Source organism: Cetorhinus maximus, chromosome 10 (assembly GCF_964194155.1).
Source record: "Cetorhinus maximus chromosome 10, sCetMax3.hap1.1, whole genome shotgun sequence".
NCBI classification, from domain to species: Eukaryota; Metazoa; Chordata; class Chondrichthyes; order Lamniformes; family Cetorhinidae; genus Cetorhinus; species Cetorhinus maximus.
Genome location: NC_135888.1, coordinates 15,042,289 through 15,056,835, shown reverse-complemented (window position 1 = coordinate 15,056,835; position 14,547 = coordinate 15,042,289). Strand labels below are relative to the sequence as shown.

The 14,547-nt window shown below is 42.3% G+C and overlaps 1 protein-coding gene across 1 annotated transcript in view; it reads left to right on the top strand.

Annotated features, from left to right (window-relative positions):
* The first annotated feature begins 661 nt into the window (after positions 1–661).
* The window catches only part of phyhd1 (phytanoyl-CoA dioxygenase domain containing 1), a 23,049-nt gene continuing 9,163 nt past the window's right edge, over positions 662–14,547 (top strand). The window contains exons 1-7 of the mRNA XM_078550030.1: positions 662–1,162; positions 2,892–3,050; positions 5,137–5,212; positions 6,802–6,849; positions 7,577–7,632; positions 9,577–9,639; positions 13,619–13,640. Of these exons, the coding sequence (XP_078406156.1) occupies positions 1,136–1,162; positions 2,892–3,050; positions 5,137–5,212; positions 6,802–6,849; positions 7,577–7,632; positions 9,577–9,639; positions 13,619–13,640 (451 nt within the window). The 5' untranslated portion in view covers positions 662–1,135. The remainder of the gene's footprint in view (positions 1,163–2,891; positions 3,051–5,136; positions 5,213–6,801; positions 6,850–7,576; positions 7,633–9,576; positions 9,640–13,618; positions 13,641–14,547) is intronic.

Below are 14,547 nucleotides of genomic sequence, written 5' to 3'. Positions count from 1 at the left end.
CCAACCAAGGGCCCAAGCACTCCTTTCAGGTGAAGCAGCATTTCACTTGCACCTCCTTCAATTTAACCTGCATTCGCTGCTCCCAATGTGGTCTCCTCTACACTGGAGATACCAAATTCAGACCAAGTGACTGCTTTGCGGAACGTCTTTGGTCTGTCTGCAAGCATGACCCAGACCTTCCTGTCGCTTGCCATTTCAACACACCACCCTGCTTTCATGCCCACATGTCCGTCCTTGGCCTGCTGCAATGTTCCAGTGAAGCTCAACGCAAACTGGAGGAACAGCATCTCATCTTCCGGTACTTTCAGCCTTCTGAGTTCAACAGTTTCAGATCATGAACTCTCTCCTCCATCCTCACCCCCTTCTTTCTATATCCATTTTTATTTTTTTATCCACTTACTTTTTATCTATTTTCATTTTTATTCATTGTTATAGCCTCACCTTTTACCCTATTTTCAGTCTACTTCACCTGCTCCACTCCCCTTAAACAGTGTAAATTTCATCACATTTTTACTTCCCTTTAGCTCTGATGAAGAGTCATACCGACTCGAAATGTTAACTCTTGTTTTTCTCTCCACAGACCCTGTTAGACCTGCTGAGTTTTTCCAGCATTTCCTGTTTTTGTTTCACTGGTCTCAGCGTCTTTACGCCGCAGTGGAAAACTGTTCAGTGGGATATTGAAGCTGGTGTGTGAATGTGTTTTAGGAAACCCAGAATCATTCATATAGGAGCCATGTAAGAAGTACACGTAAGAACCTGGGACAAAAAAAAATTAACAGATTAACCTTTCAAAAGCTCCTTAGCCAGTATTTGTAAAAGATTAACCTCAATCAGTGACCAATCAACTGGGAACTTCTCCGTTGACTCTAACCTTGTTCTTCGGTCATATGGAGAATCTGGCCCCAGTTCAAATATTTGTTTCGGGAAACCACTGCAATGGTGAAATATTTGTTTTTTACACACACACACGCCCCTCTGACCTGCATCGGTTAACGCCGGCAACAGATTGACCCGAGTGTCTGGGGTGTGTCCACACAATTGTGACAGGCAGAGTGGAGCCGCTGGACTTTACGCAGTGACATTTTCCTTCCTCGGTCTCGCTGTTCGGCTGAAGGCGACTATATTTTCAGACAACATGGTCACGGACGAACTCAGCACAGCGGTGAGTGACAGTCACACACTCCGAATTTGATTCGGCGACTTTGGAAAGTTCCAGGGAAGCTTGTGTTACCTTCGCTTTGTTACATTGTTACCAGCAAATGTGTTTGGATTCTATACCGCGGGACACATAGCGTAAATATTGGATAGCCACATTATAGCAGATTTGGTATAACAGTCCCTGGGTCAAAATCTCCCTCCCTAACAGCGCTGTGCGTGTACCCACACCACAGGGACTGCAGCGGTTCAAACTCTTTCGAGTTATCAACAGTCACAGATTGCAACTCTTTCGAGTACAATCACAGTTCTTGGTTTTCCAGGAGTGGGACATGAACCCACAACCCTCTGATTCAAAGGCGAGGGTGCTATGAACTGAGCCACAGCTGACACCTCACCTCCCTGCAGCGGTTCAAGAAGGCAGCTCACCACCACCTTCTCAAGGGGCAATTAGGGATGGGCAATAAATGCTGGGCCCAGCCAACGAAGCCCACATCCCATGAATGATTTTTTAAAAATTAAACCCACAGTCCTCGTGGTCACCTGGGGGGGGTGAAAGATCATGGATCTGAAAAGTTAACTCTCTTCCTCTCTCCACTGATGCTGTCAGCCCTGCTGAGTATATCCAGCACACTCTGTGCTTTCCAGTATGTGCAGCATTTTGCTTTTGTGTCAAAACTACATCATTACCACATTTAAACCACATTATATCGCCTCAAATCCACACTTAAACCACACTAGATCAAATTAAATTGACATTATGCCAGTTTTAAACCACATTGTTACATTGAATCCACATTACAACTAACCCCCATGTTATATCCACCTGCATCACATGAAAACCTCAATTTTAAATTATCGATGGAAGGAGGGACAGCATCCATTGTTACCGCCGAATGGTATTTAAATTTTGACTTCAGAGATGGCATTATTCTAAGAGCAGGTTCCTAGCCTGTTTTCTCAGCTAGAGTTCAGTGCTTTAATCGCTGTGAGACAAGGCACAGCTCGTGAAAGTGTATTTTTCAAGTGTATTTTGCTTCTCCATTCCGGCAGGTTCTACCCTACAATGGAATATAGTGCCAGTGGGCATCATAGCTGTCTCCACTTGCCATCTAATAGGGATTATTGAATAACAAATTGGAGCAAAAACCCTAGCTAATCCCACCTTAACCCCAGGGAGTTGCTGCCTTAAATTGTAGATCCCTTACCACTGCCCCACTCAAATGTGCAAATGCTCCTCCTAGTGTAAAAGCTTGCATTTATATAGCAACTTTCATAATCTCAGGACATCCCAAAGTGCTTTTTGAAGTGTAGTCAATGTTGTAAGGTCAGAAACACGCAGCCAATTTGTGCACAGAAAACTCCCACAAACAGCAACGTGATAACGACCAGATAATCTGTTTTTGATTGTGTTGCTGAGACGCAAATATTGAGAACTTGCCTGCTCTTCCCTGAATAATGTCAACAGCATCTTTTAAATCTGCCCAAACTCACAGGTGCAATTTCAGTTTAATGTCTCATCTGAAAGATGACGCCTCTGATGGTGCAGCACTCACTCAGTACTGAATTAAGCTATAGGCAAGATTATGTGCTGAACTCCTACAGTGAGGCTTGAACCTATGACCATCTAACTCAGAAGTGAGAGGGTTATTGCTAAGATGACCATGAGTAAAGAAGTTAATGAGCAAGTTCTGATTTAATTTGTCTGTTAAAACTTTGTTTCTTCCCATCTTCAGTTCAGGAAAGATGGCTTTGTTACAATTGAAGGGTTCTTCACAGCAGATGAGTGTGACTCCCTGAGAGCACGGATATCAGACATTATTGATGAGATGGAGGTCCCCCAAGACCTTCTCACTGAATTCTCAACACAAGAAACGGAGCAGCTTAAAACTCAGGTTGGTGTTTAGGTGTGTATGAAAATACTGGGTATTGCTGTGTATGTGTCAATGATCAAAGTGTGTGTGCCTCAATTGCTCTGTGTGTATGTCAGTGTGTCTGATTATCTTCTCTTAGGCTGTCCCTCGGGGTCGAGGATGACTTGCTTCCACGCTGAAAATGAGTTCTCAGGTGACTGAAGAATCTAATGCATGACCTACAATCTCTGTCACAGCTGGAGCAGATGGCGGTAGGGGGAACGGGTGGGTAGGGTGCCCGGGTTGCCATGCGCTCCTTTCGCTATCGACGCTTGGCTTCAGCTAGCCCTTGGCAATGAGACTGATTATGGATGTGTTATTTTAATTAACTGAAATGTTCAAATACCAAAGGAATGGTGACTTGCTTCAGATTGATCCATAAAACCTATGAGGAAAGCTGAAAATAACATCTTGCTTTTGTACTTGCATTGTTTAGATCCTTTTTTGTGGAATTTTAACACCCTTTTGCTTGTACTCTAAGCTTGTATTGCCAACTTGCCATTTCAGTTGAGATAGCTGCTGGTATGTCCCTTTCCCAGTTAAATGAGCAAGACTGTGATGGAATCTGGGACATGATTCTGCATCCCCTCTTTCTGTTGTGGAATGTATGTAGTACTGGAATGGAAATGAAAAGAAATAAAGGACCAAAAAAGTGTTGATTTGGAGATTTTTTTTCTTTTATTATTACTGAAGAAAGAGACATGCTGTCAAAGCTTTTCATCTTGCACTCATCAGGAAACTATTGAAAATAGCGAATCTGTCCTGATGGGTACAAGATGAAAAGCTTTGACAGGATGTCTCTTTTTTTCAGCAATGCTCAAGCTCTGTGCTACCGAATTACTATTTTCTTTTATTCTTTCACAAGATGTGGGGCTTTGTTGGGAAGGCCAGCATTTGTTGCCTAATTGTCCTTGAGACGGTGGTGGTGAGTCACTTTCATGAACAACTGCAGTCCATGTGGTGTAGGTACTCTCACAGTGCTATTAGGGAGGGAATTTTATGGTCTAGCAACAGTGAAGAAATGGCAATATGGCTTCAAGTCAGGACTATGTGTGACTTGGAGAGGGAGTTGCAGGTGGTGGTGTTCCCCTGTGTCTGCTGCCCTTGTCCTTCTAGGCGGTAGAGGTCTCAGGTTTGGAAGGTACTGTCGATGGAGGCTTAGTCAGTTGCTGTAGTGCATCTTGTAGATGGTACACACTGCTGCCACTGTGTGCTGGTGACGGAGGGAGTGAATGTTTAAGGATTGAGCAGGCTGTTTTGTCTTGTATGGTGTTGAGCCTTTTGAGAGTTGTTGGAGCTGCACACTGCCAGGTAAGTGGAGAGTATTCCATCACACCCCTGACTTGCCTCTTGTTGGTAGTGGACAGGCTTTAGGGAGTCAGGAGGTGAATTACTCGCCATAGAATTCCCAGCCTCTGACCTGCTCTTGTTGCCACCGTATTTATATGGCTAGTCCAGTTAAGGTTCTGGTCAATGATAACCTCCAGCATGTTGATAGTGGGGGATTTAGTGATGGTAAGGCCGTTGAAGGTCAAGGGCAGATGGTTAGATTCTCTCTTCTTAGAGATGGTCATCGCCTGGCACTTGTGTGGTGCAAATGCGAATGAGTTTAATCTAGCCAAAAAGCCAAATTTTTTGCTGTTTGAAAGAACACAAAAAAACTGAAGGATGAGAACATACCATGCAGACAATTGAAACCCTTGTCTCTAGTACCCTAACTCTCCCTTGAAGCATCTGCATTTTGAAAGTCCCAAATATTTTTAGCTCAACTATTCTCCACTGGCAGTTTATTCCAAATGCTTTATCAGTCTCTAAGTAAAGAACTTCTTCCTATGATCTGCTTTCAGTTACTTTTCACTAATACATGTAGTCCAACTCTGCTGACTTTAGATGGCCGTAAAATATTGAGATGAATCATATTTCTTTTCTTTGTATTAATGCATTCCTGACTGGCCTCAAAAGATGCAGGTGAGCAAGTGTGTTGGAGGTTGGATAATGGATCTCCGCTTCATAACAAATTCTGGTTTGTCAAGCACTTGCTGTTGATTGTTGCAACTTTTTATTTTAGGGAAGCAAAGATTACTTCCTGACAAGTGGGGACAAAATTCGATTCTTTTTTGAAAAAGGAGTATTTGATAACAAAGGTAAAGGCAAATGTGACCTGTGTTCAGATTAGTTAATAAAAGAAATATTTGCATTTATATGGAACCTTTATTATCACATCAAAGTCCTTCACCTAATGAATTGCTTTTTGAAGTGCAGTTACTTTTATTATCTCCCCAAACATGCTGACCATTTTGCACCAGCAACATCTCAGAAGCAGCAATGAAACACGTGGCCATTTAATCCGTTTGTAAGTGCTATTGGCCGAGGCAAAAACATTGACCAAGACGCAAGGAGGTTTATGTCCTGAGATTCTATTAATGGGCATCAAAGTAATAATCTGCAAGGGGGTTCTCCCAGTGTCCTGGTCAATATTGACCCACCCACCAGCATCACTAAGATAGATGGTCTCATAATTTATCTCATTTCTGCCATGTGCCAACCAGCTGCCACAAGGTTAAGAGGAGATTTGATATGAGCTGTTCAAAATGGTGAATGGGGTTTTGATAAGAGCAGAAAAGGTGAAACTCTTTCCAGTGGCAGAAGGGTTGGTATCCGATGACACAGATTTAAGCTGAATGGCAAAAGAATCAGACACAGCCTGAGGATTACATGGCTATGGAGAACCAGTTGGGAGTGTGACTAATTGGATGGTCTACTAAAAAGCTATCACAGGCATGATGGGCTGAATGACCTCCTCCTGCATTGCATTATTCTATGATTCTATGGTTTTCCCACAGCTGTGACTGCACTTCACTGGCTATTAAGTGGTTTGGGACATGTGAAAGGCACTATATGAATGCACATTCATGCTTTCTGATAATATATACCATGTGTCAGTGTTTTGGGATGAAACTGCCCCTTTTCTAGATCGTTTTGTCCTCATTTTTATTTCTGCAGGTGAGTTGGTGGATTTCCTTCTTGTTCCACCATGCCATTCTGTAATAATTAGCTAGAAAGTGACAGAGGACAGGTAAGGGATGGGACCTTCCCTCTCCCCATGGTCTCCACTTGGTAACTCTCTGAGATACCATGGCTTAAGATCAGGAATCCAGCAACAAGTAAGGAATCATAGCTGTCAACTCTTGTCAGTTGTGCAGTGCGTTGGACCTCCAACATGCCAATACAAACATCTGTTCTTTATGTCTCTATAATTTGTTTTTCCTTTCCTTTCCTGAAGCCACTGACTCCTGTTGGGATATTGTTCCAAGGACACTGGCTGCCCTCTAGTACCCTGCTCACACAATGATTCTTCATGTCTGGGCTTTGACAGTGACTTATGTTGTGGTATTTAATGCCAAGGGTTTACAGTGCACATCAGTCATCTTTTCACTTAATATCCATGTATATGTTAAATAGAAATCACTGCAAAGTGATCATGAGTGGAGACTTTGCTGTTTTTTTTTTATTGTCCTCTCCCTAACCCAGAAAGCACGAGGGCTATTTGTGCCCAGGCTGACAACACAGGTAAGGGTCAAACCTGGGACCTTATATATGGCTGAACTACTCACCAGAAAGTGGCCTTATTAACTGAGCAACTGGGAAGTCTGGAATTCTTAGATGAATTAGAAAGATGCCGTACTCAGTGTAGGTCAGGAATCTACTCATACTCATTTTCCTCTTCATTTAGGTGACCTTCTTGTACCAAAAGAGAAATCCATAAATAAAATTGGACATGGTAAGGTCACTGGTTTACGCTACTTGGGAAGATAGAGAATGATTCCATTTTTAAAATTCTGTCTGAAGAAGCACAAGTACATCCTGCTGAGCAGACCATCAGCATTCACTGAAAGTTTTAGTGAAATTATTAGGTTCCAAGCATCAGCAAAATGCTGATAAACCAGATGGGAGCATTGAGTGAATTGCAAAGCCTTTGTGTCTGCTCAGTCAGCTGGTTTTTAACCCTATCACTGGGCTTTCTGTTTATCTTCAAGTGATCGGGAAGGGAATGGTTGATGGTTTTTCCGCTCTTTAACCCAGACAAACTGGGGCTGTTTGAAATAACCCCATTGTGGCAAAACTGAAATCAAATATCTCCACACAGAGCAATAGAGTCTTTTTATTGTAGAAATATGAGTTCTTTATTTTCAATAAAGGTCTATCAAGTCAGTTAGAAATATTGATGTGAAAGTTTAAATATTTTCCCCAATAACCACTCACCTTTACTTTATAAAATTTCTGGTAAGACTCTCTACTTTTTAGGAAATTTAAAAAAAAGTAAGTTTCATAAAGCACCTTATGTCAGCTGGGACTCTGTTATAATGAAAAGAGATCTGATTGATGGGACAATAAGGCTTAGACTGTGCTCCAAGTGAGCCCCACTGGTCGCTAATTCTAATATTTCATTTTGTGCAGCGTGTCTCTCTTGCTCAGACACCCACTCTTAATGTGACTCTTCTCCACAGCTCTTCATGCCTTGGAACCTACATTCAAAAATCTCACACATTCACTCAAAGTGCAGGTGGGTCTTTCTTGAGCTTACTGTCTCTGCAACTACTGGCATATGGGAGCTTGTGTAGCAGTGATGCCCGATAAAGATTATCATGTTACATCAGACTGAAATGGCTACTGCCAGGAGAACCAGGTAGAAATAAATAAAATTTTTGTTGAATCCAATTTTGGCAACATCTTCCCATCCCCCCACCCCACAAATAGTTTTCTTTCAAGTACGTCAAGCATATGATCTCCAGTTAAATATTGCAAAGAGCCAATCCATTGTATAAGCTTTGTTCCTAAGCCACCTATTCCATCCCTGTTTTAGCTACTCTCTGAGGCTGACCAGACCATTTGTAACCTTGATACCCTATTTGGCCCTGAGATGATTTTCCAAACCCGTATCCTCGCCATCACCAAGATGCCCCATTTCCATCTCCGTCACCTGTCCCTGCCCCTGCCTCGTATGAACATACAAACATATGAATTAGGAGCAGGAGGAGGCCATTTAGCCCATCAAGCCTGCTCTGCCATTCAATAAGATCATGGCTGATCTGATTGTGGCCACGACTCCACATTTTGCCTACCCCCGATAACCTTTAACTCCCTTGTTGGTTAAGAATCTATCTACCTCGCCTTAAAATTATTCAATGACCCTGCCTCCACCATTCTCTTGGAAAGAGAGTTCCAAAGATTCACGACCCTCTGAAAGAAAAAATTTCTTCTCATCTCCATCTTAAATGGGAGACCCCCTATTTTTAAACTGTGTCCCCTAGTTCTAGTCTCCCTCACAAAGGGAACATCCTTTCAGCATCCACTCTGTTAAGTCCCTTCAGGATCTTATATATTTCAATAAGATCACCTCTTAATCTTCTAAACTCCAATGGATATAAGTTCAACCTGTCCAACCTTTCCTCATAAGATAACCTCCTTATCCCAGGTTTCATCTGCAGCTGCAGCTGACTTTTGTTAACTCCAGGTGCCATTGCACTGATGGTTGGCCTCCCACCTTCCATCCTCTTTAAACTTTGGCTCATCCTGCTGCCTGTATCCTTACTTGCACTGAGTTAGCTCGGCGCCTACTGATCTACATTGGCTCCTGGTCCAGCACTGTCTCCAATTTAAAATTCTCATTCTTGTATTCAAATCGTTCCATGGTCTTGCTCCTCCCTATCTCTGTAACCTCCTCCAGCCCCACAACCCTCCATATTTTTGATTTACTGATAATGTTTTCTGCATTTTTAAATACTGCTTTGGAAGTTGGTGGAGTCATTGTTAGGACCTAAGGGTGTGGTTGTGATTGTCTACGTGGTGCATCCTTGATTTAAATTGTGTCATCAGGACAGGCATCCACAAAGTAGATATGGACAATGAAGGCTATTTGGTCCATTCTAGATGATCCATTTAAAAATACTTCTAGTAATCCCCATTACACCTAAATGATTCTACAATTTTTTGCCTCCGCTGCACACCTGTAATTCATTCTGTGAATTTATCATTGCATCAAAGCTTCCTGACTTTTGCTAGTTTGAATATGAACCCCTTGTCCTATTGCCAATTTAACTTAGTTATCCAGATTTACTTTTCCTATGCCCTTTACTATTTTCTATACCTGTGCGAGATACCTTCCTCATGCCACCTTTTAAAAACTGAAAAGGCTTGAGATTTTTTTAGCATTTAATCAGTCTTCCTGATGCTGATGACCAGGCTCATGGATTGAAAGTGTTCCACGTGTCTCGAATGCATTGATTTTAAACCCATGCGCTCCTCCATAGGGGAGAAGGAAAAGCTAACAAAGATTCCCTGTTGTTCTCACCTCCTGTGAGCTACCTGTGTGCAGCATTATGAGGTTTGACAACCAGGCAGCTAGGCTGCCCTCATTGCTCGGGGAATGATGCAGATCTGACAGATCCAAAGAAAGGCTAGAAAATATATATCCATTGTGAAATTAATCTGTGTCTCTGTGTGACAGGAAGTAGCCCGGAAGTTGGAACTAAAGGAACCTGTCATTGTGCAGAGCATGTATATCTTCAAGGTATGTGAGGAGATTGTTTCTCTGCTTTCACTATCAGTGACTCAGTAGGTCTGGAAGCTGAAATTTAGGACATTAGAAAATCATAATACAATCAAGCAGAGTCAACATGGCTTTATGAAAGGGAAATTGTGTTTGACAAATTTATTGGAGCTGTTTGAGGATGTAACAAGCAGGATGGACAAAGGGGAACCAGGAGATATAATGTATTTGAATTTCCAAAAGCCATGCGATAAGGTGCTATATAAAAGGTGACTGCACAAAATAAGAGCTCAGAAGAATGAGAGGAGATCTTCTTGAAACATTTAAGTTCTAAGGATAGGGTTGATGCTGAAAGGACGTTTACCTTGCGGGGAACCTAGAACTAGGGAACACAGTTTCAAAATAAGAGGTCTCCCATTTAATACGGAGATGAGGAGGAATTCTTTCTCTCAGAGGGTCGTTAATCTTTGGAATTCTCTACCCCAGGGAGCAGTAGAGGCTGGGTCATTGAAAATATTCAAGGCTGAGTTAGACAAATTTTTGATCGACAGGAAAGTCAAAGGTTGTGGAGGTTAGGCAGGAAAGTGGGGGTAAGGCCACAATCAGATCAGCCATGGCCTTTTTGAATGGCAGAGCAGACTCATGGGGCCAAATGGCCTACTCCTGATCCTATTTCTTATGTTCTTATGAAAGACGCGATAAAACCTGAAGCAAAACATTTAATATAGATGCACCTTTCAATTTATTGTTTCCACTGTACGATGTATATGTTTTGATTTCAATGCAGTTTTTAAATTAAAAGGTATGCAATATTATCATGCCTTCTTTAAATATAGTAAAAGGCACATGATTTTCCAGCATTTAATGGCTTGGAGCTGCAGGTTAGAGACAGCCTGAGAACAGACAATTTGCCTAGAACTTCCCTTGGTGGCTCTGCCAATAGCTCGATAAGCTTATGCAGTGAGCACCTGAGCCGTACATACCAGGACAGACCCTGTTCTACTCCCAAGTTGTGTTCATAGAATCATAGAATGGCTGCAGCACAGAAGGAGTAATTCGGCCCATCATGTCTGTGCTGGCTCTCTGTAAGAGCAATTCACCTAATTCCACTCACCCTCCTTTTCTCCATAGTCCTATAATTATTTCCTCTTCAGATAATTATCTCTATTAAAGGCCGTGATTGAATCTGCCAGCATCACACTCTCAGGCAGTATATTCCAGATCCTAATCGCTCGTTGTGTAAAAAAAAAATTCCTCATGTCGCCCGTTGCTTCTTCTGCCAATCACCTTAAATCGGTGTCTTCTGGCTCTCGATCCTTCCACCAATGGGAACAGTTTCTCCTTGTCTACTCTGTCCAGGCCCCTCGTGATTTTGAATACCTCCATCAAAGCTTAATCTTCTCTTCACTAAGGAGAACAGCCCCAGCTTCTCCAACCTATCCTTGTAAATTAAGTTCCTTATTCCTGGAACCACCCCTGTAAATATTTTCTGCACCCTCTCCAATGCCTTCTCATCCTTCATAAAGCGGTGCCCAGAATTGGACACAATGCTCCAGTTGAGGCCAAACCAATGCTTTCTATTATCTCCACCAGAGTAATGATCGGGGCACTACAACGGGCATCATTTTCTCTGGATTATATGGAAGAAAATCAGCTAGCATTCCTACTTCTGATAGCTATCCATCTGACCGCAATTTGGAGTGTGCCTGTGAGCATTAGATGATGGCAAGATCAGGGTCAACTTTGTTGCTCCCTACAATCAAATGTCCTGCTGACACTCACTTTCAAGACTCACATGAGGTTCAGTTGGATAATCTACTGGAAGACACCTGATATTTGTACAACCCTTCCTCAGCAAGAATTCAATAGTTTCAGGAGAATTAGATCTCTGAAGGCGGAGGGGCATGTTAGTGGGGTGGTGAAAAAGGCATATGGGGCACTTGCCTTTATCAATCGAGGCATAGATTACAAAAGTAGGGAGGACATGTTGGAGTTGTATAGAACCTTGGTGAGGCCACAGCTGAAGTACTGTGTGCAGTTCTGTTCGCCACATTATAGGAAGGATGTGATTGCACTGGAGGGGGTGCAGAGGAGATTCACCAGGATGTTGCCTGGGATGAAACATTTAGGTTATGAAGAGAGGTTGGATAGACTTGGGTTGTTTTCGTTGGAGCAGAGAAGACTGAGGGGGTGACCTGATTGAGGTGTACAAGATCATGGGGGGCATGGACACGGTGGATAGGGAGCAGCTGTTCCCCTTAGTTGAAGGGTCAGTCACAAGGGGACATAAGTTCAAGGTGAGGGGCAGGAGGTTTAGGGGGATGTGAGAAAAAACTTTTTTACCCAGAGGGTGGTGATGGTCTGGAATGCGCTGCCTGGGAGGGTGGTGGAGGCGGGTTGCCTCACATCCTTTAAAATGTACCTGGATGAGCATTTGGCATGTCATAACATTCAAGGCTATGGGCCAAGTGCTGGTAAATGGGATTAGGTAGGTAGGTCAGGTGTTTCTCACGTGTCGGTGCAGACTCGATGGGCCGAAGTGCCTCTTCTGCACTGTGATTCTGTGAATTAGGAAGAAAGTGGGGAGTGATGGGACTGTGAGTCCCTTTCCTCATTCATGAAGTGACTGGATTGTGATGATGTTACATGTCAGGGAGCGTTATGCAAAACACATGCTCACCCTTCTGAAGCATATAAGATGACAATAATGAGACAATAATAAATACCCATGTATCTCCTTCAGGAGGTCCTTCACACTGCTTGCTCAATTCTTATTCATTCATGGGATATGAGCATCGCTGGCAAGACCAGCACTTATTGCCCACCTACAATTATTCTTGAGAAGGCGGTGGTGAGCTGTCTTCTTGAACCGCTGCAGTCCATGTGCTGTAGGTACACCCATATTTCTTTTGTCTGTAATGGTTTGATACAACTGAGTGGCTTGCTATGTCATTTCAGAGGACAGTTAAGAGTTAACCACACTGCTATGGACTGGAGTCATGTGTGGGTCAGATTGGCTAAAAAGGGGAAATTTCCACCTTGAAGATCATTCATGAACCAGATGGACTTGTATGACAACCCAGCAGTTCATGATCATTATTAATGATATTAGAATGTTATTCCAGATTGATTAATTAATTAAATTTTAAATTTTCCCAGCTGCCTTGGTGGGGTTTGAACTCATGACTCTGGAGTATTAGTTAGCAACTTTATTATTACAGTGTTGGATTACCGATCCAGCAACATTACCATTATGTTATTGTCCCTCCAATTATTGAAATGGACTTCCTAGTAAAATACTGGAGGCAAAAGCATGGAAAAATCTAAGAAATAGTAGGGGGAAGCTATAAATTTGTTCTGGGTGGATAAACAAGGAGAAGGTGAATGGTCTTTCTCCTCTATTTAATTTATGTTTATAAGCTACAGAGCAAAAGCTTTTGAGTACCTTACCTCTTTTTTTAATGTTTTGTTTCTGTCAATTAGTCTCTTAATTTTGCAGTAGCAGCTCAGTTGCAGAGCAATAAATGGATTGTAACCTGAACCCGCTCCAGCATTTAACACTGATGGAACTATTGATCTTTTTGTAACATTCTTTGACATGCCTGCCATGGATATGCTAAGATTCTTCTTTTAGCATATCTTCACACACATTTTTTTCCCTTTGGGGAATAGTGGTGGTGGAAGGATTCCCAGGCTAATTATCAGCCCATTGAATCACATCATGAACATTCCTTCTGTGACCGACTAGTCCTGGCATGGGACTTGAACCCAGAGCTTCTGGCCCAGTGGTAGGGCACTACCACCACACCACAAGACCACCTATGCTAAGATTATCAGCCATGTTACTGAACTTCATCAATTTAATCCCAAGTTAACTATCGTGTACTAACTGACTTGAATAATTTGTCTAAGGATATTTTAGGGATGTTTTTGTACTTTATGAGCAATCTGCTGCATTGTAAGCTTATACAAAATGCTAACAACATTTTTTCTTCTACAGCAACCAGGAATTGGTGGTGAAGGTATGGCCAAACCTCCTTCCTATACAACAGATTTTTGATCTACAAGAGAGTCAAAGGTTATGGGGGTAGGCAGGAAATAAGAATTAAAGCCACAATCGGATCAGCCATGACTTTTTTTGAATGGCAGAGCATACTCATGGGACCAAATGGCCTATTTCTGCTCCTATTTCTTATGTTCTTATTGAAGACCAGATAAATCCTGAAGCAAAACATTTAATATAGATGCACCTTTCAATTTATTGTTTCCACGGTACTATGTAATATGTTTTGGTTTCAGTGTCGTTTATAAATTAATAGGTATGCAATATTATCATGCTTTCCTTAAAAATAGCAAAAGACGAATGTGTGTTTTGATTTGTCAGTGCTTTATGGTTTGGAGCTGCAAGTTAGGGGCAGCCTGAGAATAGAATATTTTGCCTGGAAGTTCCCTTGGTGGTTCTGCTGATAATTCAGTAAGTTTACGTAGTGAGCACTTGAGCTGTACAAACCAGGAGGGACTGTTTCCTCCCCCTGATTTACGTTCATAGAATCATAGAATGGTTGCAGCACGGCAGGAGGCAATTTGGCCCATTGTGCCTGTGCCGGCTCTCTCAGAGCAATTCATCCAATTCCACCTGGTTGTCCTTCCATTTGCTCTTGTGACTGGGTGATGGTAAAAGGAATAATATCCCCAGTGTCGTTCATCGCAAGAACTGTGACTGATTCTTTTGTAAACATAGTCTTTTTTCAACAATGATCTCACTATTAGCTTGGTTATTTTTATTCCTCTGTCACTTTTGTTTTAAACAGTGGGAGGGTTGTGAAGTAGTCTTGGTGACGTAGTGAGTGGTGGCTCTGCCAGCGCTCAGAGGAAATGGTAGGGTATGTGTATTTCCTGTCTTCTCCTGGTCGATTGACCTAGCCTCAA